Below are 25,630 nucleotides of genomic sequence, written 5' to 3'. Positions count from 1 at the left end.
ACAATATTATGTTAGCTTCATACATAATTGGACATTTGCATGTATCGCAATCACTCTAAGTCTAGTAAACGTCTGTCCATATAAAATTATTATTGACTACATTCTCTATGTTGTATGTTACATCCCCATGCCTTATCGATTATATAACTGGAGGTCTGTAGCTCCTTTACCTGTTTTGCCTATCCCCCCACCCCCAACCTTCTGGCAACTACCTGTTTGTTCTCTGCACCTATGTTTCATTTTACTTTGTATTTTAGACTCACATATATGTGAGATCACACAGTACTGGTCTTTCTCCAACTTATTTCAATTAGCATAATATCCTCTAGGTTCATCCAGGTTGTTGCAAATAACAAGATTTTGTTTTTTATGACTAATATTTCATTGTTTGTGTACACACACACACCCCCACACACCCCATAGCTTTTTTAGCCATTTGTCTATCAACAGTCACTTAGGTTGCTTTCATTATCTTGGCTATTGTAACTAATGCTGCAGTGAACACTGGGATGTATATATTTTTGAAATAGTGTTTCTGTTTTCTTTCGATAAATAACTAGAAGTGAAATTGCTGGCAATTCTATTATTAATTTTTTAAGGCACCTCCATACTAGTTGCTTCACCAACTTACAATCCTACCAAGAGAGCACAAGGATGCTATTGTCTCCACATCCTCGCCAACATGTATCTGACAGCCATTCTGATATGTGTGAGGCAGTAGCTCATTGCCATTTTGATTTGCATTTCCCTGATAATTAGCGATATTGAGCATCTTATCTTTTCAGGTGACTATAGGCCATCTGTATGTTTTCTTTGGAAAAATGTCTATTCAGGTCCTCTGCCCATTTTTAAATAGAACTGTTTCTTTTTTCTTGAAATATATGAGTTTTCTATATATTTTGGATATTAAGCTGTTATTGGATATATTATTTGCAAATATCTTCTCCCATTCAGTGGATTGCCTTTTCATCTTGTGGATAGTTTCCTTCATTGTGCAAAAGCTTTTTTTTGATATAGTCCTTTGTAAAAGCAAAAGTAAACAAATAGGACTACATAGCCTGAGGATACATATCCAAAAAAAATTGCTAAGACTATATCAAAGAGCCTATGTTTTCTTCTAGGAATTTAATGCTTTCAGGTCTTACATTTACGTCTTTAGTCTACCTGGAGCTGTTTCTGGAAGCAGTGTGAGAAGTAGTCCAGTTTGATTCTTTTGCATGGACCTGTCTAGTTCTCCAACACCATTCAGTGAAGGGACTATCTTTTCCCCACTGTATACTCTTGCCTCCTCTGTGGTAGAGTAATTGCCCATATAAATGTGGGTTTGCTTCTGGGCTGTTCATTCTGTTCCATCAGTCTCTGTGTCTATTTCTGTGCCAATACCATACTGGTCTTCTTGTTTTGTTTCTGGCTGAGTCAGGTCTTAGCTGCGGCACATGGGATCTTTCACTGTGGTGTGCAGGCTCTTCACTGTGGCACGCAGGGTTCTCTAGTTGCAGTGCGTGGGCTCAGTAGCCCAGCAGCATGTGGGATCTTAATTCTTCAACCAGGGATTGAATTCATGTCTCCTGCGTTGGAAGGCAGATTTTTAAATACTGCTCCACCAGGGAAGTCCCTAACACCACACTGTTGACTACGGCAGCTTTGCAGTACAGTTTGCAATCAGAAAGTATGACACTTTCAGCTTTGTTCTTCATTCTCAAGATTGCTTTGACTCTACCTGCTTCTTGAGGGAAGATTTCTTCCCATATCAATAAATTGCTGACAAATCTCATTGAGTCTTTCCTATGTTAGGGACTGTACTGTCTAACTCTGTAAAACTCCTGATGAATAAGAATTGCTAGGAATCAAAAAGGAAAAAGATGGCTAGCTTACTAAGGCAGAAAATCAAGACAGGGAACTTGCTATTTATCTAAGAAGCCTGTCTTTTCCAAAAACATCTTTTCTCAGATTGAGCCAAAATCTGCCTGTCAGTCTCATCCATTTGTCCTGGATCTGTCCTCAAAGGCCACACAGAGTTAAGTCTAATCTTTCAGGTGTATTTTAGAGGGAGAACACAATAAAATGATAAGGAAAGGAAAAGAATGTCTTTCAGAAACAAACCACAAGGTGTGCCTGGAGGTCACTCACTTGTTTCATTGCCCATCAAACAATAAACAAATATGATCAAAAAGTGCATTTCTCAGGGAAGGAAAGCTAGAAGTGAACTTGGATTTTCTTCAAATTGAAGGATTTTTGTTATAAAATTTTGACAAACTATAAAATATTGAGAATGAAGCTGTGAATTTTATAGGATACTAGAAAAGACTAAGGCATTTTCTAAGTATAAAACCATGCGGAAAATGTTTTTTTAAAAAAATTCTATAAAGTAATGGGTTCTCTCTGTATGATAAAGTGAGTGAAGTCACTCAGTCGTGTCCGACTCTGTGCGACCCCATGGACTGTAGCCACCAGGCTCCTCCATCCATGGGATTTTCCAGGCAAGAGTACTGGAGTGGGTTGCCATTTCCTTCTCCAGGGATCTTCCCGACTCAGGGATTGAACCCCAGTCTCCCGCATTGCAGGCAGACGCTTTACCCTCTGAGCCACCAGGGAAGCCCAGAAGGCTAATAAAGAAAAAGAGAAAAAATAAATCAAATATGCCTCAATATTTAAAAAATAAATAAGAGGACTTCCCTGGAAGTCCGGTGGTTAAGATTCTACACTTCCACTGCAGGGCTCTCGGGTTTGATCCCTAAATAGGGAACTAAGATCCCACATGTCATGTGTGTGGCCAAAAAAAAAAAAAAAAAAATGAAGAAATATGGTAGTATATGGCCAATGGAAAACTGTTAGAGAACAATCTTTTGAAGACATGAGAAGATAAAAATGAAAGAATAGAAGCATAAATTTAAAAGTGGATTGCGATTAAAAACTGACAGGGAGTCACAATAGACAGTAAAGAAATAAAACTGGTAACATTTACTCCAGAACTGAATTCAAAATAGATATTCAGCAAAAAAATTTTTTGGTTTCCATGACATTAAAAAAAGGACTGTTCATGGAGAAGGAAATGGCAACCTACTCCAGTATTCTTGCCAGGAAAAGTCCATGCACAGAGGAGCTTGCCGGGCTGCACTCCATGGGGTTACATGACTGAGCACGCGTGCATGAGGGTGGAAGGAGATGGTTGGTAGCAATAAACTGGTAGAACCAAAAAAAAATAAAGGACAGTTCAAAAAACATCTTGGACCTCCTCAGTGGTGTGGTTAAGATTTCATGCTTCCATTGTAGGGGGTATGGGTTCAATCCCTGGTCAGCCAACAGAGAAAAAAAAAAAAAATTAATTAAAAAAATGTTTTTAAAGTCTTGTCAGAATGTTCCCCAAGTGAAGGAAAAGCAAGAAAAAAAAGTAAAAAGGGAAGAAAAAACATAATTTATCTTGTATATAAACTTTTAAAAGAAATGCAAACAAGTGGAATAGATTAAGATTGCTAATGCAGGAACAAAAAGCCTCTTGATGAAAGTGAAAGAGGAGAGTGAAAAAGTTGGCTTGAAGCTCAACATTCATAAAACTAAGATCATGGCATCTGGTCCCATCACTTCATGGGAAATAGATGGGGAAACAGTGCAAACAGTGTCAGGCTTTATTTTTTGGGCTCCAAAATCACTGCAGATGCTGACTGCAGGCATGAAATTAAAAGACGCTTACTCCTTGATGCTTACTCCTTGGAAGGAAAGATATGACCAACCTAGATAGCATATTAAAAAGGAGAGATATTACTTTGCCAACAAAGGTCCATCTAGTCAAGGCTATGGTTTTTCCAGTGGTCACGTATGGATGTGAGAGTTGGACTGTGAAGAAAGCTGAGCACGGAAGAATTGATACTTTTGAACTGTGGTGTTGGAGAAGACTCTTCAGAGTCCCTTGGAATGCAAGGAGATCCAACCAGTCCATCCTAAAGGAGACCAGTTCTAGGTGTTCGTTGAAAGGACTGATGCTGAGGCTGAAACTCCAATACTTTGGCCACCTCATGCGAAGAGTTGACTCATTGGAAAAGACTCTGATACTGGCAGGGATTGGGGGCAGGAGGAGAAGGGGATGACAGAGGATGAGATGGCTGGATGGCATCACCGACTTGATGCACATGAGTTTGGGTCAACTCCAGGAGTTTGCGATGGACAGGGAGGCCTGGTGTGCTGTGATTCATGGGGTCGCAAAGAGTCGGACACGACTGAGCGACTGAACTGAACTGAATGCAGGATCAGTCAAATGGAACTTGCATATGTATGAAAATAATTTTCGTGGCTGCAGAAAAATTTTTTCTAAACTTTCAAGTTATTTGGTTGCTTTTTAAACTACCATGTATATTTAAAGAAAAATTTATTTTTTAAGATCTTTCCCAGAGGACATTATGAAAGATCACGCGCCCAAGTTAAGGATCAGCATCCTAATTGAGGAAAACAATCATTGCTGGTAACCAGATGCAATAAAACACTGAACAGAAAGTTTAAAGTCTTTGGTTTGGTGAAGCCATAGCAAGTCAGCAAGAACAGTGGCAGTATCTCAAAAACAAAATGACCTAACAGAAGGCAAACTTTAAGGCCTGTTGGTTAAACTAAAGGCTATGAATGAGCTTTTTCCGGGTCATTCAAACACAGCCCACAGCATAAACAGCACAAAACAGAAATGATGAATCTAAAGGCTGTGGGTCTTGGCTTAAGCCTTCATAAAGCAGGGCATTCAGAATGGTTCATTCCCTAGTTTTTACAGGATCATGGATCCAGGCAGACGTGAAAAGACAATCAGTGCCACATCCATTTTCTTTGGAATGGTCAAACCAGCTGCTCAGAGAACAAACAGTAACAGTAAAGCTAACCAGAAAGATGGTCTTTGTGGTTCCTTCCCCTATGTAATTAGAATATCTAAATCAAGCATTTCTAGAAGGATCAATTCAAGAAGTTTGAAGTCAATGATACCAGAAATACAGACAGTCTTCAGAGTCTCAAATCAAGTTAATGAAAAAGCCAACTTCATAGATGCTATGTATACCCCTAAATAAACAAAATTCAGCCCCAGTAAGCCTATATGCTGGTCTGCTCCCATATCCACCACTGTCTGGGAGAGAGAATGGAGAATGGGAGTTTTCAGAATGGAGATGATTCCAAGGATTTTAGGGATGAGTGTGCCAGGTGGTCTCACTTCAGAATGCCCAGCCTGGAGGAACAGGCCCCAAGACTCTGCTGAGAAGCAGCCCACTACACCAACATGGATGGGGCATCCTGGATATGAGGAGAAAACAGCTTGTAAGCGGAAGCATCACTGAGAAGGAAAGCGGAAACTGAGGAATAAAAATGCATCCAGAAAGGCTTAAAATGAAACAAAAATATTTAAATACATCTCCTTCCCTCATGATTCAGCATTTGCATTGGGTTATCTCTCTTTATGCTAAGGAAGCATGGATTATCCCTCACAGATTGAGCAATACTGCCTTAATTCTAAATTGTCAGGAATTCCCTGGTGGTCCAGTGGTTAAGACTGAGCACTTTCACTGCCACAGCCAGGGTTCAATCCCTGGTCGGGGAACTAACATTCCGATAGCTGTGCGGTTTGGCCAAAAAAGAAAAACTTCCGATTTGTCTCTGTCTTGCCTCTGCAGACCAACTCTTGCCCTGCCTGGAGGAAGCTATAGGCACAGATCACAATGAAAAGCATGTCTTTGAATTCTTGTGAGGAAGTTATCTGTGGACTGCAGAAAATTCAACTGCTATTAATTCCAGTTATATGTTCTAGACAAGATTATATTTATAAACTAATATCAGTAGTGTTTATTTATAAGCTATCAAGTGGCTAGTGTAGTATCCCTGAGAAGTTCACTGACAACCATAAACTAGCTCCATGACACACCCTAAAATGTATTCCTGTTTCAGGAACTGTGTATGCATTTCAAACAGAAACATGCACACACACTTGAACTGGCTTACCTATCTCCATTGGTTGTGATCGACTCAAACTTGGATTTTTTCTTTGGGATTTCATTTTGAATTGAAGACGTAGAAAGGGTTTTCTGACTTTTAATGGCAAAAAAGAAAAAAGAGAGAGAGAGAGAGAGATACACACACTTTAGAAATCAAAGATTAATAAAACATCACAATGAAAGTCTTGTCAAATGGGACCAATATAATATTGTACCTATTCTATGCAAGAGCTAATTATTTTTGATCATCAAATCCACCCAAGTCTTACTTCCATAGATGCATGGGTAGCTCGTTTCTATAGTCCTTCCCTAAATTTTTAGCTATGATTAAAAATTATCTGCTTTATTAATAACTATGAGAACAAGTCAATAAAACCTTTATCAGAAGCATAATCCATCTTACAATTTAAAAAGTACTTTCACATTCACTGTTCCCCATGCATCTTATAATACTGTGAGGCATATACAAGGGATTATTTCTATTTTGCAGAAACTGAGGCTCATCAAGGTTAACTGACCTACCCAGGGGTATACAGCTAGTTAGTAGTGAAGCTTTACGTATCTGAACACCAAGTCCAGTTCTTCTTCACTGTTTCTGTAAATCTTCTAGTATCTAAGAGTCTCATGACAACCCTAAAGATCAGTTTTAGTCTCTAAAACTAGTCTGCAACCCTTTTACTTTGATGGATGTAAAATTGCCAAGTCCAGAGGATTTTTCAGACCTTTTCTTACTGGCCTCTTTTCAATATTTGAGACCACTGATCATGCCTTCTCCCCATCATGTCCAGCTTTATAACTGACAAATATAATTGTACATTAATTAAAATGTACGAGGTGACAATTTTATATATATTATAGAATGATTACTACCAAGATCAAGATAATTAATACACCCATCACCTTGTATACTTGATTTTATTTTTTGGGTGTGACACGTGGCTTGTGGGATCTTAGTTACCCAACCAGGGACTGAACCTGTCCCCTCTGCAGTGGAAGCGCAGACTCCTAACCACTGGACTGCCAAGGGAATTCCATTTTATTTTTTGTGAGCATGCTTGAGACAGCATCACCAACTCAATGGACATAAACTTGGACAAACTCGGGGAGACAGTGAGAGACAGGAAGGCCTGGCGTACTGCAGTTCATGGGGTCGCAAAGAGTCAGATATGACTTAGTGACTGAACAACAACGTGCTTAAGATCTACTCTCAGCAGCTTTCAAGCATATAGTCTCTGAGCTGTACATGAGAACTCAGAACTACTTCTAATAGAGTTTGTGCCCTCTAACCTACACCTCCCCACTTCCCTCTCCTGTTGCACCTGGCAACCACCATTCTATTCTCTATATCTGTGAAATCAGTTTTTAAGATTTCACATAAAAGTGATACCGCATGGTGTGTGTCTTTCTCTCTGCCTCATTTCACTTGGCACATGCTTTCCAGGCTTATCTATGTTGTAGCAAATAGCAGTATTCCCTTTTTTTATGGCTGGATATTCCACTGAATGTATATACCATATTTTCTTCAACCATTCATCCCTCCAAGGACATTTAGGTTGCTACCATATTTTAGGTATTGTGAATAAATGAATAGAAATGCTGATTTCAGTTCCTTCAGACATATACTGAGAATGATTGCTGGGATCATATGATAGCTTTATTTTTAATTTTTTGAGCAAACACCATACTGTTGAGTTCTTTGTATATTTTGCATATTAACCCTGATTAGAGATTTGGTTTTCAAATACTCACTCCATCCTTGAGTGCTTCTATAATCTGTTTTGAGTCTCCAGCCTAAGTTGTATCAGTCAAGAGTATGGTTTTAACAACTATTATAGTGGCTGGAAATGATATTCCCTTGATCATCCGCATGAGAATCATCTGAGAGGTTTATAAAACAAAGCAGACTCCTGGGTTCCATCCTAGATCCTACCGAATTGAACTCTGGGGTGAAAGTTTAAAGTTGAGTCGCTCAGTTGTGTCCGACTCTTTGCAACCCCATGGACTGTAGCCTACCAGGCTCCTCCATCCGTGAGATTTTCCAGGCAAGAATATTGGAGTGGGTTGCCATTTCCTTCTCCGGAGGATCTTCCTGACCCAGGGATCGAACCCGGATCTCCCACATCGTAGGCAGACGCTTTACTATCTGAGCCACCAGGGAAGTCCCAGAAATCCACATTTTAAAATTAGCTCTGCTACCACTGACTCTTATATGCTACCAATGGCTCATGTTCAAACCTCTTCTGAATTACAGTCTAAGCTCCTACTAAATAATAATCTTTTTTAATATCAGATCTTAGTTTCTTGCTACTTCCAGAACATCTTATTTTTGACTGGGCACAGACACAGAGGTTGAAGCTCTCAGAGGATAGCTTCTGTTTCTTGACAATCTGTTCCTTGCATTTTTCTTTGGCCTCCTTCGTTCCTTGGCCAAAAGTTTAGCACATTCTGCAGCCTCTTCCTTATTTTCTCAGTACACCGTTTCTTCAGAGCAATATGCTGACATTGGTGCTGCAGAACACGTGGAGTAAAAAGACGCTGAATTGTAGGTGCTCTGGTCCTAGTTTTCTCATCATCTCTGCTTCAGGGCTTTCTCACAACATACTGGTGGACATTATCTTTACTTCAGTCAGTTCAGTCGCTCAGTCGTGTCCGACTCTTTGTGATCCCATGGACTGCAGGCTTCGTTGTCCATCACCAACTTTCCGAGCCTGCTCAAACTCATGTACATAGAGTTGGTGATTCCATCCAACCATCTTATCCTCTGTCATCTCCTTCTCCTCCTTCAATCTTGCTGAGCATCAGGGTCTTTTCCAATGAGTCAGTTCTTCGCATCAGGGGGCCACAGTATTGGAGTTTCAGCTTCAGCATTAGTCCTTCCAGTGAATATTCAGGACTGATTTCCTTTAGGATTGACTGGTTTGATCTCCTTGCAGTCCAAGAGACTCTCAAGAGTCTTCTCCAACACCACAGTTCAAAAGCATCAATTCTTTGGCACTCAGCTTTTTTTATGGTCCAACTCTCACATCCATACATGACTACTAGAAAAACCACAGCTTTGACTAGACGGACCTTTGTTGGCAAAGTAATGTCTCTCCTTTTTAATATGCTGTCTAGGTTGGTCATACCTTTTCTTCCAAGGAGCAAGCATCTTTTAATTTCATGGCTTCAGTCACCATCTGCAATGATTTTGGAGCCCAAGAAAATAAAGTCTGTCACTGTTTCCCCATCTATTTGCCATGAAGTGATGGGACTGGATGCCATGATCTTCGTTTTTTGAACGTTGAGTTTTAAGCCAGCTTTTTCACTCTCCTCTTTCACTTTCATCAAGAGGCTCCTCAGTCCTCTTCGCTTTCTGCCATAAGCTGGTGTCATCTGCATATCTGAGGTTCTTGATATTTCTCCCGGCAATCTAAATTCCAGCTTGTGCTTCATCCAGCCTGGCATTTCACATGATGTACACTGTATATCGGAGAAGGCAATGGCAAGCCACTCCAGTACTCTTGCCTTGAAAATCCCATGGATGGAGGAGCCTGGTAGGCTGCAGTCCGTGGGGTCGCTAAGGGTCAGATGCGACTGACTGACCTCACTTTCCCTTTTCACTTTCACACATTGGAGAAGGAAATGGCAACCCACTCCAGTGTTCTTGCCTGGAGAATCCCAGAGACGGGGGAGCCTGGTGGGCTTCCGTCTATGGGGTCACACAGAGTCGGACACGACTGAAGTGACTTAGCAGCAGCAGCAGCAGCAGCAGCACACTGTATATAAGATACATAAGCAGGGTGACAATATACAGCCTTGAAGTACTCCTTTCCCAATTTAAAACCAGTCTGTTGTTCCATGTCCATCCGGTTTTAACTTGCTTCTTGATCTGCATACAGATTTTTAAGGAGGCAGGTAAGGTGGTCTGGTATTCCTATCTCCCTAAGAATTTTCCAGTTTGTTGTGATCCACACAGTCAAAGGTTTTGGCATAGTTAATAAAGCAGAAGTATATGTTTTTCTGGAAATCTCTTGCTTTTTCAACAGATGATCCAACAGATGTTGGCAATTTGATCTCTGGTTCCTCTGCCTTTTCTATATCCAGCTTGAACATCTGGAAGTTCTCAGTTCACGTACTGTTAAAGCCTCGCTTGGAGAATTCTGAGCATTACTTTGCTAGTGTGAATGCACTGGTCATAGCAAACACCCTCTTCCAACAACACAAGAGATGACTCTACACATAGATGTCACCAGATGGTCAATACCGAAATCAGACTGATTATATTGCAGCTGAAGATGGAGAAACTCTGTGCAGTCAGCAAAAATAAGACTGGGGAGCTGACTGTGGCTCAGATCATGAACTCCTTACTGCAAACTTCAGACTTAAAGCAAGTAGGGAAAATTCCTTTACGATTATACAGTGGAAGTGAGAAATAGATTCAAGGGATTAGATCTGACAGAGTGCCTGAAGAACTATGGACAGAGGTTTGTGACATTGTACAGGAGGCAGTGATCAAGATCTTTACTTCAGAGAATATAAAGTTTGCAGACTCTAGCTCTGGGGCCCCAGGTGGAGTCCCAGTAGTACCAGTAAATCTAGGAATAGCCTCCTCTCCCGTTTTGACAATGACCAAATTGAGGACACTCAGACTGGCATTCACAACGCAACCCATACAGATTTGCTCTTTCCTTCTCCAGTCTTCCTTGGCCTGTAACAGGAATACTCTTTAACTCAGTAGAAGGTGGACACTGCCATGGGTCAACACCCTGCTTCACGGTCCTTTTCCTGTCATTCTCACCACTGATTCGAACCACATAATCCCTCCATTCTTTACCTGGAGCATCAGCAGCAACTTCCACGGCCACAAACTTCTCACAGACAGTACAAAGTCTGTGTTCGCTGTCCACTGCAGTGAGTTTCTGGCAGCCAGTGGCTGCAAAAGAGATGTTCTGCTTCACCTTGAAGGAGCTGATAGCCTCAAAGGTGCCATGAAAAAGAGCTAAATAGTTCTTGACATCTCAAACTCAACTTTCCAAAACTGAACTTATTTTTTCCCCTTCCGATAGCCTCTCAGATAAGGATTCACTCACTCATCCCAGTAAGAAACCTGAGAATTACCCTTCATTCACCCAGCTCCTGCCCATCTACCTGTTCATCAGATTATCTAATTTACGCATAATTCTCCTTCTGAAATGTCTTCCTGAATCTACCTCTTCGATCTTCAGTGCCACTGCCTGAGGTTCCCTATTAACATCTCTTTCTGGACTCTTAACAAAAAAACTTCGTAACTAGCCCCCAGCCTCTTTTTCCTCCAGTGCATTCTTCACAATAGTCTGGGTTAATCTTTTTTTTTTTTTTTAAGATAGATTTGGTCCCTCCCCAACACAGGTCCTTCCAGTGGCTTCCTATTAAAATTCCTAACATCAAGATCATGTTACTTACCAGGTCTGCTGGATTCCTTTCCATCCCATTTTCCAGCTCCCAATCATAAGCTCCAGCAAAATAAAAGGATCTGCTGTTCCTAAGTTCCATGTGGTCTTATGCCCTCCATGTCTTTGCAGTTGCTATTCCCTCAGCCTAGGATGTCTCCGCCCATTCCTTATCTGACGATCCTTACTTATCCTAAGATCTAGCTCCAATGTCAGCTCTTCTCTGATCTTTCATTGCTTGACCTCCCCAGGCAGTTAATTACCACAGCCTCTTATGCCTGCATCTTGACACGCTTTCACTGTGACACCCTCAGATTATCCTGCAATAATTTGATTACAGGTCTGCCTTCCCTACCAGGCTGCATACTCTTAGAAAACAGTGTGATTCTTTTTACTCATCTCTGCATTCCTTGCAGAGAGTCTGGTCCATGAAAGTAACTAACAATGAACAAACAAAATCATAAAGGTAATGATAACAATGCAATAACCATCATGTACTGAAGCTTCCTATATGCCGGTTATAAAACTAATCACTATGCACATACCATATAATTTATTTTCACGGCAACTCCATGAGTTAATATCATTATTTCCCTCATTTTATAGATGAAAAAACTTGCCCAAGATCCCATACAAAGAACTTGGCAGACCCAGGATTCAATCCAAAGCCAGAACTCTTAACAACACAACAGATACTCTGAAAGGAAGCTTAAGACAACAATGAAGGGACATCACTTTGACTGGATCTTATAAGGACAAACGTAGAATATTTATCAATCTCCTAGCCAAATATGCATAAGAAAAGTTGCATTTCCTCAGATTGTGGAATGTCCGGTTTTCTAGGGAGATAACCCACTCTTACCGGTGGGGAGAACACAAACTTTTAAGACACAACACAAACCAAGTCAGAAAACCCTAATGCCTTATGGAAGTCTCTCTGGCCCTTGGATGATATATGAATTATAAAATACATCAAAGGAGATTCCCTCTGTAGATTAGTAACTAGAGAGAAAATATGAAAATTTATAAAAAATAGTATCTTCCATAACTACTTGTGTATTACATCTGACCTCCCAGAACCTCTTGTTCTATCTGAAGCATCTTGGGGTTACCTGTTGTAATGGCTGCCGCCACTCAGTCGACTATACTGCTCCTTCTCCTGGTGGCTGGCACGGGAAGAGCTGCTCAGGTGCTTCCTCTGCTCTTTGGTCTTCTGAAGGACCCGTTTGTATGAAAGTGTGCATAGCCAGCATAGCAATTTCCCATCTACCTGAAAGATGAGGAGACAAAGATAAAGAAGGAATGTGCTAGTGCGGAGGCTAAGAACATGGGTATTAGGAGTTAGAACCTCTGGTTAAGTCTGGATCTGCCACTCACAAGCTGTGTGACCTTACGTGTAAGTTACCTGGGCACTACTGGGGTCAATCTTCATCTATAAAATGAAGGATAATAATATGTACCTCAGAGGGCTGGTGCAAGAATTCAGTGACATAATGAAGGTAAAGCATGGTGCAAGGTACATAAAAATTGCTTAATAAAATATGACCTGGGGACTTCCCTGGTGGTCCAGTGGTGAAGACACTGTGCTTCCACTGCAGGGGGCACGAGCTCAATCCACTGTTGGGGAACAAAGACCCTTCATGCCATGGGGCATGGCCAAATTTTAACATGCTAATTATATTTATTTTGTTTTTCTTCAACTTAACACACACCAGAGCAAAGTTCCCACAAGAATTTCAAAAGACACAAATATCTCCATAGTTCTCACCAAGGAAAATACAGCAGGGAGAAAATAAAACATAAAATTTGTACTTTAGTTTTCATACCTTATCCGTTCAGTCACTCAGTCGTGTCCAACTCTTTGCGACCCCGTGGACTGTGGCCTACCAGGCATCTCCGTCCATGGGATTCTCCAGGCAAGAATACTGGAGTGGGTTACCATTTCCTTCTCCAGGGGATCTTCCCAACCCAGGGATCGAACCCGGGTCTCCCGCATTGGAGGCAGACGCTTTAACCTCTGAGCCACCAGGGAATAGATGACTCATAAAGTGGTATGCTGGATATATTTTCTCAGATGGAAAGAAGGTTTCCAGAAAAAGACTGATGGGCAAGTAGCTTCCAGGGCCCCAGTCCCTGGTGGTGACTACTATGGCACTTTGTTTGAATCAGAAAAAGTCTATCATTTTGGGCAGAAGCATCTCTACACCAAGGAGCAGAGCACAGGGCTAGGAAAGCAAAATGGGGCCTGCACAATCCTCTGAAGCTGAGGCACCTCTGTACCACACTCAGATTGCAAAACTGAGTTAGTGAAGTGGCCTAGTACAAGTGGCAGGGCAGCAGAGCTATTAGCTCACACTTGGGAGGGAATGTGCTGATATTTTATGGAATTTTAGTTTTGGGCATTTTAGTTTTGGCAGTTTAGTTTTTAGTTTTGTCTTACCTCTAAATTGGACCTTCTGCCCTATTTTGAACATGGGTAGGTAAGCCACACCATTATTTATCGGAAGTATTTTTCAATCTTGTTAGCAAAAGCCTCTTTGCCCCTCACTCTCCTAACCTATTACATTAGCAAGTCATTGGTCTGATCTACCCACTTCTTTCCAACTCCACTGCTTCTACCCAAGCAAAGCCATTCTTCTCTCTCACAACTACAAGACTCACCCAGGGACTTCGCTGGTGGTTCAGTGACTAAGACTCCACACTCCCAATGTAAGGGGCCTAGGTTTGATCCCTGACCAGGGAACTAGATCCCACATGCCATGACTAACAGTTTGCATGTCTCAATTAAAGACGTGCTGTAACTAAGACTTGGCATAACCGAATAAATATTTTAAAAAATGACTCACCCCCAAAATGATCTCTCTGTTCTTCTCCCTATCAACCATTTCTACATAGGTGCCAGAGGACTTCTTAAATGTAAATCTGATTATAACTCTCCTCACCTTAAAATCATAGATTATCTTATATAAAAATTAAAATTTTTACCATGGCCTCTGTTGACTTAGATGCAGCCCTTACTTGCCTTTATAATCTCATTCCCTTGCTCACTCTGCCTCCTGCTTTATTTATTTGGCTGCACTGGGTCTTAGTTGTGGCATGTGGGATCTCTGACCTTCACTGCTGCACGCAGGCTCTTTGATTTTCTTTGCGGCACGTGTGATCTAGTTCCCTGACCAGGGATTGAGCCCGGACTCCCGCCCCAGCATTGGAAGCTCAGAGTCTTAGCCGCTGGAACGTCAGGGAAGTCCCCCAGGCTCATCACTCTTGCCTCAGGGTCTTTTCATAGCTGGTCTCTCTTCCCAGGATCTTTGCCCTCAGAGATTCCTTGCAGCTTCTTTCTCATCAAGTTCAGTTTTGGGTCAGATGTGATCTCCCTGTAGGTCCTCCTGAACGCCCCATCGAAACTGGCCTCCCCAGTCACTCTCTAGCAGAGACCCTGTTTCCTTATAGCACTTACATCTAAAACCTGTGTTCACTCAACTCCTCGTTTGTTCTCATCCATCTCTTACATATGTAGATAAAAGCTCTGAGAGAATAAAGTGTCTTCTGCTTAGTTTATTAGTGTATTTCCAATACCCAGAACAATGTCGGATATTCGACAACCATGTAATTTTTTGTTAATGATGAAACTAAACTTCAATGTGATGCATTTCATGGTTATGGGATGTGGCCTAAAGGCCTGAATTTAAAATACTCTAGGAGACCTGGCCCAGGAAAGAGCTTTCATTGAAGAAGGGTTTGAAAACAAAGCAACTGCACTGAAAGAGAGCATTAAACATGAAAATCAAATACTGAACCACAGGACACCTTATTTCAATCTTCCCTTCACAAATAAACTTTAAAAATAGAAAATTACCCTCTGAGAATTAAACTATCATAAAGAAATCATCATAGATAACACTGAGTACATATCACATGCCAGATTCCTTTTGAAGGGGTTTACACCCAATAACTCAACCTTCATAACAATGATGACGTCTGATCAGCCTCATTTACAGATGAGGAAACTGAGGCCCTGATAGATTAACTTGACCAAAGTCACACAACAAATAAGTGACAGAACAAAGATTTCAATCCAGGCACTCTGAGTCCAGATTACGAATGCATGCATGGTCAGTCATTCAGACATGTCTCTTTGAGACCCTATGAACTGTAGCCTGACAGGTTCTACTGTCCATGGAAGTCTCCAGGCAAAAAATACTAGAGTGGGTTGTCATTGCCTTCTCCAGGGGATCTTCCCAACCCAGGGAGCAAACCCACGTCTCCAGAATTGGCAGTTGGATCCTCTACCACTGAGCCACCTGGGAAGCCCACTGAGTCCAGATTATCCACCCTTAATCCCTAAAATTAGTCTTCCTTAAATTTGTAAATAAGTGATTGAAGATACCTATAATTATGCAAACTCTAATCATAGGATTGTAACTAGAAAGTAGACACTTAACAAACTCTAATGTAATCCAGTTAATAATAATATAGGTACCATTTACTGAAGTACAGTATATGCTAGGCTCAAAATTAAGTGTTTTATATGACATACCTGTATCAACTAAATCTCCTTATGCCCTTGTGAAGTAGCTACTGTTATACCCATTGTAAAGATGACAAAACTAATGCATAACAGGAGTAAGAACTTTGCCCATGATGATACAGCTAAGCCAGGAGTGGGATGGAACCTCCATCTGTGGGACTGAAAACCCTGTGCTCGCTCCAATTATTATATGTTACCTTCTTATTACTAATTCAGCTTTTCCAGTATCTAGATTCAGGGAAGAGGTACCCTGGTTGGCAGGTAGGAGTACTCTAGTCACTGGAAAGTTACTTCTTCCCATTGTAAATTAATGAATTGGGTTACAAGAGTCAGCTTTTGAGAGACTAAACCAACTCTGAAAAGCACCTCTGGACACTGAGAATTTCCGTTCAACACTCTTTCACTCAAACAATATTTATCAAGTACCTACTATGTGTCAGACTGCTGGGAACACAGCATGAAAACAAGATGGACAAAGAGCTCATAGTCCAGTGGGGGTAGACAAACATGTACGCAAATCAACAAGATAATTTCTCATAATGTTACAGGCTATTGAAGACAATAAACAGAGTATATGATAGAGTGACTGAGAGTTAGTAAAGGTCTCTGTGAGAAGGTGGCAACTGAGCTGACACCTGACATGAGGAACCAGTCATGACACTCTGGAGAAGGCTGTGTATCCAGCACAGATGAGACTAGAATGTCTGAAGGACTCAAAAGGTGGACAGTGTGGCTGGACCAAGGGGAAAGCGGGGAGAGTAATGGATGATGAGACAGAGTCAGGTATGGGCCCTGCAGGTGATGGAAGGAGTTTGGGGTTTATCCTAAGTGCAACTGGAAGCCACTGGAGGGTTTTAAACAGACCAAACCTATACCATTTTAATTCTACCAAGGTACCATCATCCCACACAGACCTTTATCTGTATCATCTTCTTGTGATCTTTAACTTCAACAGAGAGAAACATTTGAAGAGCCAGATTGTAAAACTGGTAATACACTTATCTTGCTTAAGTCACAATCTCTACAGGGTTTTGTAGAATTTTGCCAATCATCATTTCACTTATAAGGGATACTGATCTCTGTAATTTAGAGTCTCATAAAACACTAGCTAAATGTTAGAATATAAAGGTCCACATTTTATAAGTGAAGAAAACAAAGGCTGAAAAGCTTCTTCAAGGTCAGTAACAATTTGGAGAGGAACTGAGAAATCAGTCTCTGTTACATGTCTTTTTAACATAGTTGGCCCATCTTAATATCTCTGAAAGAAAAAAAGAAAAACACAGAGACTTACCTTCTTTCTATCATCTTTCCTGTCAAATGCACACTGCTGCTTGCACTGTTCACAAGAATACGGTGGTCCGTACTTCTTCTCCGAATTTGTGCAACGCTGACACTTGTTGCCAATAAAAGCTGCGATTATGTTGCAATACTGACAAGGTTTGGGCTTTAAGAGAAAAAAAGGTGTCAAGTAAGCGTATTATAAAATACCAGTGCATTTTTTAACGCAATGATTTCTATTATACACGTTCACTAATCAATGCAAAAATGCATTCCCAACTTTATAAATTTCCTTTTACATTGATCAAATAAAGCCCAAATCCTCATACCATGTAAAGTGTTTTCATGCACAAGACCTATTGATTTTTAAATAAATAACAAAATCCCATTAGCATATATGCTGGGACTTCTCTAACAAATTCAACAGAACTAGCTCTTTGGAGAAACCAGCAAGCGCTTCCAAATTTCTGAAAAGGCCTCTTTGCCATTATCAGTGTATAAACATGTTGGGAGAATGCCTGCAAGAACACAGTATGCTGAACCCTAACACTGAAAAAAAAAATTATTCATCAAAATGAAAAGTCAACTGTTACCAAACAAAGAGCTCACACCATAGGATTCATCTTTCCCCTTCTCTTTACATACTGGTTACTGAAGCTTCTCAAGGAAAATTGTATCACAAACCTGTCATAGTAACTACAAACACAGAACTCATTAATACTATGTATTAGCTAACTTTGAAAGCTAAAATACTAGATACATTTTTCTGAGAACATTTTTACATAACTAGGTCTTCTAATTAAAAAAACTGTAATTATATTAACAGTTTGCAAAAGGTAAGGTCCCAAGCGACCAGACTACTCACTGTTAGGTATGGAGAAACCCTACTTACCGTTCCATACAACTGCACGTTCTGAGCACATTTCTTGCATATAGTATTGGTTTTACTGTTAAGAAAGAGACACAAGGCTTTGTAAGGGAAAAAAGTCATTTTATTTAGAACATCTCAAAAGAGATTCTTCGTTAACTCCAAGGAATTTTTTCATTACTAAGTGCCAAGGTGAAAAACGGTTTGGGTATTAGATTAACTGAAGGTTGAGTTATCTGGTCATGAACTCTTTTAATTCTTTTGAGTTTTAGCTCAAATAAAATGAGGCTTTGGTTTAAATGAGCTGTTTCTGATTATGAAATTTCCAAGTATCACCAAGTAAAATTATCAGATATGGGAGAGAACAATCAAAAGAAATATTATGTCAGACGAAAAATGCACTCAGAAATTAACCCTCCTTAATACAGATGACCAGGTGAGAAATTTGAGATAAGGAATAAAGTATTTGTGTTTGGGGAATAAACTCAGAAATTCTATTCATGTTGACCTTACTCTGTCTACATTCTCCTCCGTAAGCAAAAGTATATGAAAATCCCAGATGCAGGGAAATAGATGCAAACATTAAATATTTTTTCAATATTTCAAGTACTCGAGGAGCTAAGCACTGACAAAAATAAACACACCCTATCTTGTGAGGGGACTTCCCTTGTAGCTCAGTGAAGATCCAGGTCACAGTATTTCCAACTTGCCTAAACTGATAAATTGCCTTGGGGAAAAGAAATCATCTTCAAATAAAGTCTAACCCTTCACACAGGAAGGTACAAACAAATACTTGATATGTCTGCTACTAAGTCACTTCAATCGTGTCCGACTCTGTGCGACCCCATAGACGGAAGCCCACCAGGCTCCCCCGTCCCTGGGATTCTCCAGGCAAGAACACTGGAGTGGGTTGCCATTTCCTTGATATGTTTAAGAACAGTTTAAACAACATTTGAGGGTCAAAACAAAATCACATGAAAATCCAGTATATTCACTACTTTGATTTTTTTCTCCCTACAATTCCTATCAAAGTGACTATAAAGTTAAAAGCCAGAAGAAATACCTCAAAGTAGTAAACATTAAATTAAAATGAGATATTCAAACAAAATATTTCCCAGGGCAATTTTCTGCTATTTAAAAAAGGCAGTTCAGGGACTTCCCTGATGGTCCAGTGGGTTAAAAAAAAATAAAAAAGGCAGTTCAGGAAGTGAAGTACATTGAAAAAGACCTCTAGAAAAAGAGGATTAGCATCAGTGATGCTGTGATGTTGAACATTTGGGTTTATCTTAGATTTATTACTCAAGGGATATATGTATCAATATATATAAATGTTCTTGACTCCTCAGAAAAAAATGCAAAAAAAAACCTATTACTATAATCCATCTTGAATTAATTTTTATGTATGGTATGAATTAAGGGTTAAACTTCATATCTCACCCTACACACAAAAACTAATTCAAAAGGGAATCACAGGCCTAATGTAAGAGCTAAAATATAAAGCTTCTAGAGCATATTTTATATGTTTCCATTTATAGAAGTTCTAGAACAGATAAAACTAATCTACAGTAGAAAGGAAAATCAGAACAGTAGTTGCTTGGAAAAAAGCAAGGAGGGTGGGGACTGACTAGGTGGGAGTTATAATCTCTGGGGTGACAGTAATGTTTTATATTTTGATGGGGTTAGGGGTAAAACAGATGTATACTGTTTGTAAAACTCATCGAGTGATGCAAATAAGATGTGAGCATTTCACTGTGTGCGAATTTTACCTCTAAAAAAATTTAAAAACCATACACAAATACGAACTCTAGTTAATGATATGCATGCTGAAGTGTTTAGGGTCAAGTACACTAATGTCCATAACTTTAAACTGCATCACAAATAAGATGGATCAATATACTGATGGACAGAGAGATGGACAGATGCAAATAGAGTAAACTAAACATAAATTGTAGAATTTAAGTAGTGGGTAGATGAGTGTTTACAGTCTAGTGTTTTTGTTTGAAAATACACATAACAAAATGTCAGGGGAAATAGTCCCAAAATTGAAATGACGCTGACTAAAATCAGGCTTCTAGGACCGTGTATGAGCTAGCAAAGAAGACCACATCCTGCTTAAGGTAATATTACCTACAGCCACAGTTCCACAAAAGAGCTGAACTTGTTATACCACTAAACCACTCTGCTGCCATTAAAAAGTCCCCCATAGATGTGTGCTTCATTCACACCCAGGTATTTTTCACACTTCTCAAAATGAGATTCACACAAGGTAAGTGTAAAGGCAAGTTGAGTTTTTTCAAATGTGACTAGGGCTAACAAACCCTTTATCAGGATTGTCACATTTCCAAAAGTATCTTCTTTCGGCTTACAATTTCTTCAAACTCTGTATATAAACGTACTAGAACACAAGACTCATGTTTTCTGTTGTGGGGTTGCTTTCTGTCAAAAATATGAAAACCACAATATAAAATTATCAAGGATGAAAAATAAGTAACTAATAATGTAAGCAATTAATGACTAATTAGAGAACAATGTGCATTTTATATCCATTGTGTTATAACCAGAAATGGCAGAGCCTGTGTATAATGCAATTGATTACCTCTCTTGCTGGTATTCAGTCCTACAGTAGGTGCACTTCACAACAGGGTGTGCAATCCGACATTCCTGAAATGAAATGAGGATATACCTTTAACAAGCAGTCAGAAATGGAAACAGTCTTCAGTAGGAGGCAGAAGACCGGAGTACTATTCCAAGCACAAGCACTGTGCTTGACTGAGTCACTTTAACTTTCTGGGACTAATTTTTTTCGTCTGTAATACTGGCATCACCACCCTGCATTGATGTGGGAGTTAAGTAAGAATTTATATGGAACTTGTCATAAACTGTAAAACAAAGGTATGAATAAGCCTCAGACATAGGAATAAAAAGCCCTGAATTCTAGTCCGGTTCTGCCTCTGCCACTGTGTGATTTTTCAGCAGGTTCATTTGTGGAATCAAAGTACTGGATAAAAATTATTGCTTACATACATAAAACTCCCTTAAAATCAAATACACACGTACACACAAATATATATTTATATATTTAAGGCCAAAAAGGCACTCAACTATTTGATTTTTGAGATCTCTCATACCTAGTTAACAAAAAGTGTCAAAGTTATGGCCATTTGAGGCAATAAAGATTGTCTCAACACAATTATGAGTTATCCATAATAGAGACACAAACTCTGGATTAATCTGGAGATATCTCGACATCATTCTACAGCTGGCTTAGTGACTTTTAACTGTCACGTCACAGCACCTCTATTCATTTAAATAGGCAAAGCAAGATAAAGCAACTTAAACGAAAAAGAGAACTTGGACCTTCAAGGGTAAAAACTGATCAGCAGCTGGTTAGGGGAGGACCGAAGGTCACTAACTAGACGTTGAAAAAAATCATCCTTTTGCTTTAGGCGCTTGATTTCGGGTCTTTATTATGAAGCCTGCCTACCTATGACTCTGAAACTGACTGAAAAGTGCCCGTGAGGCGCCCGAGTTCGAGGCAATCCTCCCAGGCAGCACCCGACTCTGGAGTTTAGTCCCAGGTAGGGTAGGAGGTCCCTAAGTCTGAAGCCCATCAGACCCCGGCGGGGGTTGGGAGAAGCCAGCCCAAGAGGAATCTCCGGCGCCGCTGGTCCAGGGCGAGCCGGGGACCAGGTGTCCCCTCCCCCGACCTCACGGGGTCCGAGAACAATCCCTCACGGTTGCTAAGCACCCGGACACGCCGGCCGCAGGGACGTGGACGCGGCCAGGGTCTCCCCCACGTGCCCCGCCGACTCCCGGCGGGGCGGGTGCGGCTCCTCAGCTAGGCGGGCCTGCCACGCCCTGCCCAGGGGACCCCGCCGAACCGAGAGATCCGGGCCGCGCCTCGAGCGTCCCAGTTCCCGGCCGCCGCCCCAGCCCGCGCACCTTGCACAGCTGCTGCCCCTGAGACAGCGCCTCGAAGGGGAAGCGCTGGTGGCACTTGGTGCAGGCGTAGAGCGCCGCCATGTCCGGCCCGGGCCGTGCTCACCGCGCCGCCGGCCCGGCCCGCCGCTTTATGTGACAGTCTGAGGCACAACCTGGCGGCGGCAGGCTGCGGGCTGCGGCAGGCAGGCAGGCCCCCGGGTGCGAGCGGACCAGGGCGGGCGCGGCAGCGCTAGATGCCCGTTCACTGGCTCATTTCGACGTCTATCAAGGGGAAAGGGGCGGAACACGGAGCTTCTTAGGACTCTGATTCGGTCTGAACTGGAGTACGCCACTTATGACGCGCGCGGTCTCGATTATGTAAAGCTCTGTCACGCGGGGGCGCCGCTGGGAAGGACGGTCTCCCGCCCGGGACCTAGGAAGCGCCTAGGCTCCTCCCACTTCTCTCTCGGCTCCCGCCCTCGCTCCTCCTCTCTCCGCCGCAGGCGCAACCGCGCCTCTCGCGATACCTTCGCAGAGATGTGATGTTTCAGTTTCCATGGAGTTGTCCTTTGGTGGAGTGTTGTACCGAGTGCGGTGCATTGTTGAACTAGAACACGGTCGCCACCGCGAGCCTGAAAAAGATGGAGGGTGGGGGGAGCGGGCGGGGGCGGCGTTTGTGAGAAAACGACTCCAACTTCAGAGCCAGAGGGCCCTGCACAGCCCTCTAACTCTAAAACGTAGCGGAAACAGGAGAAGCAACTTAGATGGATGCCCTCTGTCTGAGACTCCTAAAAAAGAGGGACCTAGTCTAGGGTCTCTGACCTCCAGAGAGAAAGAGAAGCCCCAGAGAAAGCACCCCTATATTGTGGAAGAGGGGTGCTGGCCCCGCAGAAAGGAGAAGACATACTAAAGCGAGGCTCTCCGCTGCTGAGAGTCCTTGTACCATCGAGGACCCCTCCAGGTGGGGTGCAACTGGCCAGAGGCCTGCTCTCTACTGTCTTATCCAGCTTATATCTCCCGAACAACCACCTGGCATTTCCTGGTTAGATCTGGCCACCGGAAAGCACGCCACCTCCTCCCAGCTACTCTGCCTCTTTCCAGTTCCCAGCCTGGTGCGTCTAGGGGCTGTCCAAGGAACTACAAAGTTTTTATTCTTGAGACTCTGGCAAAGCTTCCTGCAGTGCTGACCTTTCCAAGTCTCTGCTTCATAGCTGCTCTGGGGCTATCACTTTTGACTCTGCCAACCACCTGAGCCATACTAATTGCAGTTTTACCTCAATGTGCGGTTTTGTTTTTAAACAACTGAGGGCACATTTATAGCTTATAAATCCCGCCTCCGCCAAATTTTCTCTCTTTGATACCCAGATCCAGCCCCCTACTTGTGATTTTGCCGAAAGTTGTGTATTTTTAAAAACTATGTATTTATTTTTGGTTGTCCTGGGTCTTGGTTCTGTTCAGGCTTTGTCTAGTTGCAGTGACGGAGCCTACTGTGGAGTTCTTATTACCGTGGCTTCTCCTGTTGCGGGGCACGGCTCTAGGGCACATGGGCGTCAGTAGTTTCTGCACATGGGCTCAGTAGTTGCAACCGGTAAACTCTAGAGTATGGCTCAATAGTTGTGGTGTAGGGACTTTTAGTTGCTCCTCAGCATATGGAATCTTCTTGGACCAGGGATCAAACCCATGTGCCCTGCATTGGCAGGTGAATTTTTAGGCATTGTACTATGAGGGAAGTCCCAAATATGTGTATTAATCAACAATTTAAACTTGGAGTCAGAAAACTAAGGTGCAAAATTAGTGCTCCATGTTTACTGGCTCTGACCTTAACCTTCTAAACTTCTCACCATGGCTGAATTGCTCAGAGCCTCACTTTTCTCAGGTGCAGAATCAGGTCATTGTGGGGATCAAAAATTGTAGCTGGAGGGGAAGAGGGAAAGCTGCTTCATGGGTAAGTGGTTTTCCTTTGGAATGAGGGAAATGCTTTGGAACTAGATATGACAGGGACAGAGCAGGTGATTAAATAGTTAATCCCACTAGGGGATATTAAGTAGAAAAAATATGGGATACCCCTGTGAGTTAATGATTACTCAAGAGAGCAGATTTGCTTAACAAGAAAACCATGCAGCAGAAGCACAAGACCTGCCCTAAGCAATAAGACAATCGTGGCATTAGACCCTCGCCCTTCCCAGTGAGCTCAGTAAGTTAATGATCTCTAAGACATGCTCTTTGCACACGTAAAAACAAAAAACAGGTTTGTGGACCTAGCTTGACCATGTAGGGACAAGAAAATTCCCATGTTCAACCTGGAGGAGGAGCTGATGATGAAAACGTGACGTGTACTCAAGAAAAACATAAAAGCTCTCCCCTCCCCATTTTTCCTTTGATTATAAAACTGTAGCCCAGTAAGTTCTCAGGGCGCAGCATTGATAAGGCTACCCACTTGTGAGCCTTGCAAGTTTCCTATTCTAATAAATCACTTCTTATCTATCACTTTGTTCTTGCTGAATTGTTTTCTGTACCAAGACATAAAGGACTATGGTTCCAGAGGGTCCCTGAAACACCACCAAATGGAGCTCACCAAACATTTTCAGAGATGGCGGCTGCACAACATTGTAAATGTATTAATTGCCACTGAATTCTTCACTGCTCACACACACACTTAACACTGGGGTGTGGGCCTCACTGTGTTTCTATCGCCTCCAGTTCTGATCTCCACTGTATTATTTACAGGTTTTGCAACTACCTATTTACTTGTTATTCATCCATCAGACTATTGCATTTGGAACAGAAACACTGTACCTGAATCCTGTATCCTTTTCACCCAGTGCAAGGATAATCAATTCACTCAACAAACATTTTAAGTATTTACTATATGCCAGGCTCTGGCTTAGGCACTGGAGATACATGGTATATAAAACTGATGTGATCCCTGCGCTTGTGAAACCAACAGTCTAGAGGCAAAGACAGCTAAATGGCAAGGACTGAATGAAAAAAGAAAAAAGCAGCAGGGATAAAGAACGAAATTGAGGGGGAAAGGAAGGGGGAGTCCCATGGATAGAGAGGAGGTCAGGGAAATTTCTTCTGCAGAGATGCCAGGGTCTGAAGGGTGAGGACTTAGACATGTGACTTGGCCAAGAATGTTCTGGTCAAAGGGAAAGGTTATGATCCTGAGGTAGAGTATTGCTTGACATTTCCAAGAAACGGAGGAGAGGCCAGTACAGCTGGAGCTTAGTAGGACAGAAGCAAGTAGAGAGGCCAGCAGGAGTCAGCAGGGGCCAGATGTGTAATGCCTGTAGACCTTGATACGGATACGATTTTTTTCTCAAAGCGCAGCATATGGGGTATAATGGGAAAGAAGTCATACACAGTTTTTAAGCAGAAAAGTGACAGAATTCTCATTTTTGAAGATTTGCCTGGCTTCTATGAGGAGACTAGACTGTGGGGGCCAGCGTAAATGCACAGAGATCCCTGAGGAGGTTATGGCAGTCATCCAGGTAAGAGGTGGTGATGACAGGTTTGAAGTGGAGATAAGTGAAAAGAGTCAGGATACATTTTGAAGACAGGGTCAACAGGACTTAGAGATGGGCCGGATTTAAGAGGTGGTGAGAGAAAGGGAGAGATTATAGTCTATGTGCCCAGCTGTGTGTGGATGATAGAATCATTTCCAGCAAAA

At 41.8% G+C, this 25,630-nt stretch overlaps 1 protein-coding gene across 2 annotated transcripts in view; it reads right to left on the bottom strand.

Annotated features, from left to right (window-relative positions):
- FAM76A (family with sequence similarity 76 member A) overlaps window positions 1-22,181 on the bottom strand; it is a 29,818-nt gene extending 7,637 nt beyond the window's left edge. Inside the window, exons 1-6 of one of the 2 annotated variants that reach the window (XM_055397940.2) lie at window positions 21,982-22,181; window positions 20,636-20,700; window positions 18,064-18,118; window positions 17,185-17,337; window positions 12,478-12,635; window positions 5,965-6,051 (exon numbers count right to left, since the gene is read on the bottom strand). In XM_055397940.2, coding sequence (XP_055253915.1) covers window positions 5,965-6,051; window positions 12,478-12,635; window positions 17,185-17,337; window positions 18,064-18,118; window positions 20,636-20,700; window positions 21,982-22,062 — 599 coding nt within the window. In that variant the 5' untranslated portion in view covers window positions 22,063-22,181. The remainder of the gene's footprint in view (window positions 1-5,964; window positions 6,052-12,477; window positions 12,636-17,184; window positions 17,338-18,063; window positions 18,119-20,635; window positions 20,701-21,981) is intronic. The other variant, XM_055397941.2, reaches the window with a different exon arrangement.
- Window positions 22,182-25,630: the final 3,449 nt, after the last annotated feature.

This window comes from Moschus berezovskii, chromosome 2, assembly GCF_049115385.1.
Source record: "Moschus berezovskii isolate FMDL1 chromosome 2, NW_MosBer_1.0, whole genome shotgun sequence".
Taxonomy (NCBI): domain Eukaryota; kingdom Metazoa; phylum Chordata; class Mammalia; order Artiodactyla; family Moschidae; genus Moschus; species Moschus berezovskii.
The sequence above is the reverse complement of the archived record's forward strand: the minus strand, read 5'-3'. Positions and strand labels throughout refer to the sequence as shown.